The sequence below is a fragment of the Aphanomyces invadans genome (assembly GCF_000520115.1).
Source record: "Aphanomyces invadans strain NJM9701 unplaced genomic scaffold supercont1.20, whole genome shotgun sequence".
NCBI classification, from domain to species: Eukaryota; Oomycota; class Saprolegniomycetes; order Saprolegniales; family Verrucalvaceae; genus Aphanomyces; species Aphanomyces invadans.
The window spans coordinates 586,611-587,671 of record NW_008580165.1 but is presented as its reverse complement, the minus strand read 5'-3'; the positions used below and the strand labels follow the sequence as shown (position 1 = coordinate 587,671).

At 59.1% G+C, this 1,061-nt stretch overlaps 1 protein-coding gene across 1 annotated transcript; it reads left to right on the top strand.

The window, feature by feature from the left end:
- Positions 1–14: 14 nt before the first annotated feature.
- H310_09277 (hypothetical protein) lies at positions 15–1,016 on the top strand (the record flags this gene model as incomplete). The annotated part of the gene is made up of 3 exons (XM_008875311.1): positions 15–583; positions 633–880; positions 955–1,016. 3 exons carry the CDS (start codon positions 15–17, stop codon positions 1,014–1,016), a joined length of 879 nt encoding a protein of 292 aa, XP_008873533.1.
- Positions 1,017–1,061: the final 45 nt, after the last annotated feature.

Genomic DNA, 1,061 nt, shown 5'->3' with positions numbered 1-1,061 from the left:
AAGGGGCTATTTGGATGGCCGGCGCAACAGACAACCTTATCCGACCGAGCTTGGTGTCGTTCGATGTCCTCAAGACGAAGCATGTCACGATGGTCTGCTTCGACGGTCTGTCTCGCCCAGCAACCGAAGTGACCGACTGCGTGGCCTCGGTGGATTTCGAGTCCGACTTGCCTGGCCAAGGTTTCACGACGATTTTCACAACCCGGGACCTGGGGCCCAAGAACTTCGACATCATTGTTGGCAAGCCGTGGTTCCATGACTTCAATCCAGTCATCGACTGGCGTTCGCATGCCATCATCTCGATTGAACGACGCAGCGGCCTTCCGACTTATGAGCGACAACTGGCGCCAGGGGCCCAGGAAGCGTACGTCATCAAAGTCTCGGAAGTGCAACCATTGCACGAGCCCCCCGCGGAAGTCAAGCGGCACCTCGACGAGTTTGCCGACGTGCTGCCAACCGAGCTTCCCGATGAACTGCCACCAAGCCGTGCCGTGGACGTTGAGATGACGATGAAGCAGGACGCTCGCCCCCAGAATATGCCCGGGGTGCGCATGGACAAGATCGAACAATACGCCGTGGCCGCGTTCATCGACAAGTTGAGGAATGAATGGCTGGATTGAACTCTCGGCCAGCCCGTGGGTGTCGAACATGTTCGGTGTGCCCAAACACGACGACGACGGCTCAACCATCTCGCGCATCCAGTGGCTCAAAGGCCTCTACCCTGCGGCGGTGATCCGCTGGGTTCTCGACTACCGCCATATCAACTCACAAACGGAGGCGCCCGCAATCCCATTGCCGAATGCCGACGACTTGTTCAACCGCATGGCCGGCTGCCGGATCTTCACTAAAATGGATCTCGCGTCGTGCCTGCCAGTCGGAAGTACACGGCGTTCCGGACCCACCGCGAGACGTACCAGTGGTGTAGTTCGGATCGACCGTCGCACGCCGATCCAGGGGTTGTCGGAAAGCGTGACGGGCTACCGCAAACCTCAGACTCAAATGTTCGCAGCCAATAGAGGCCACTGGGCCTTGCCAAAGGCGGCCTTTCACCCTCGACAACC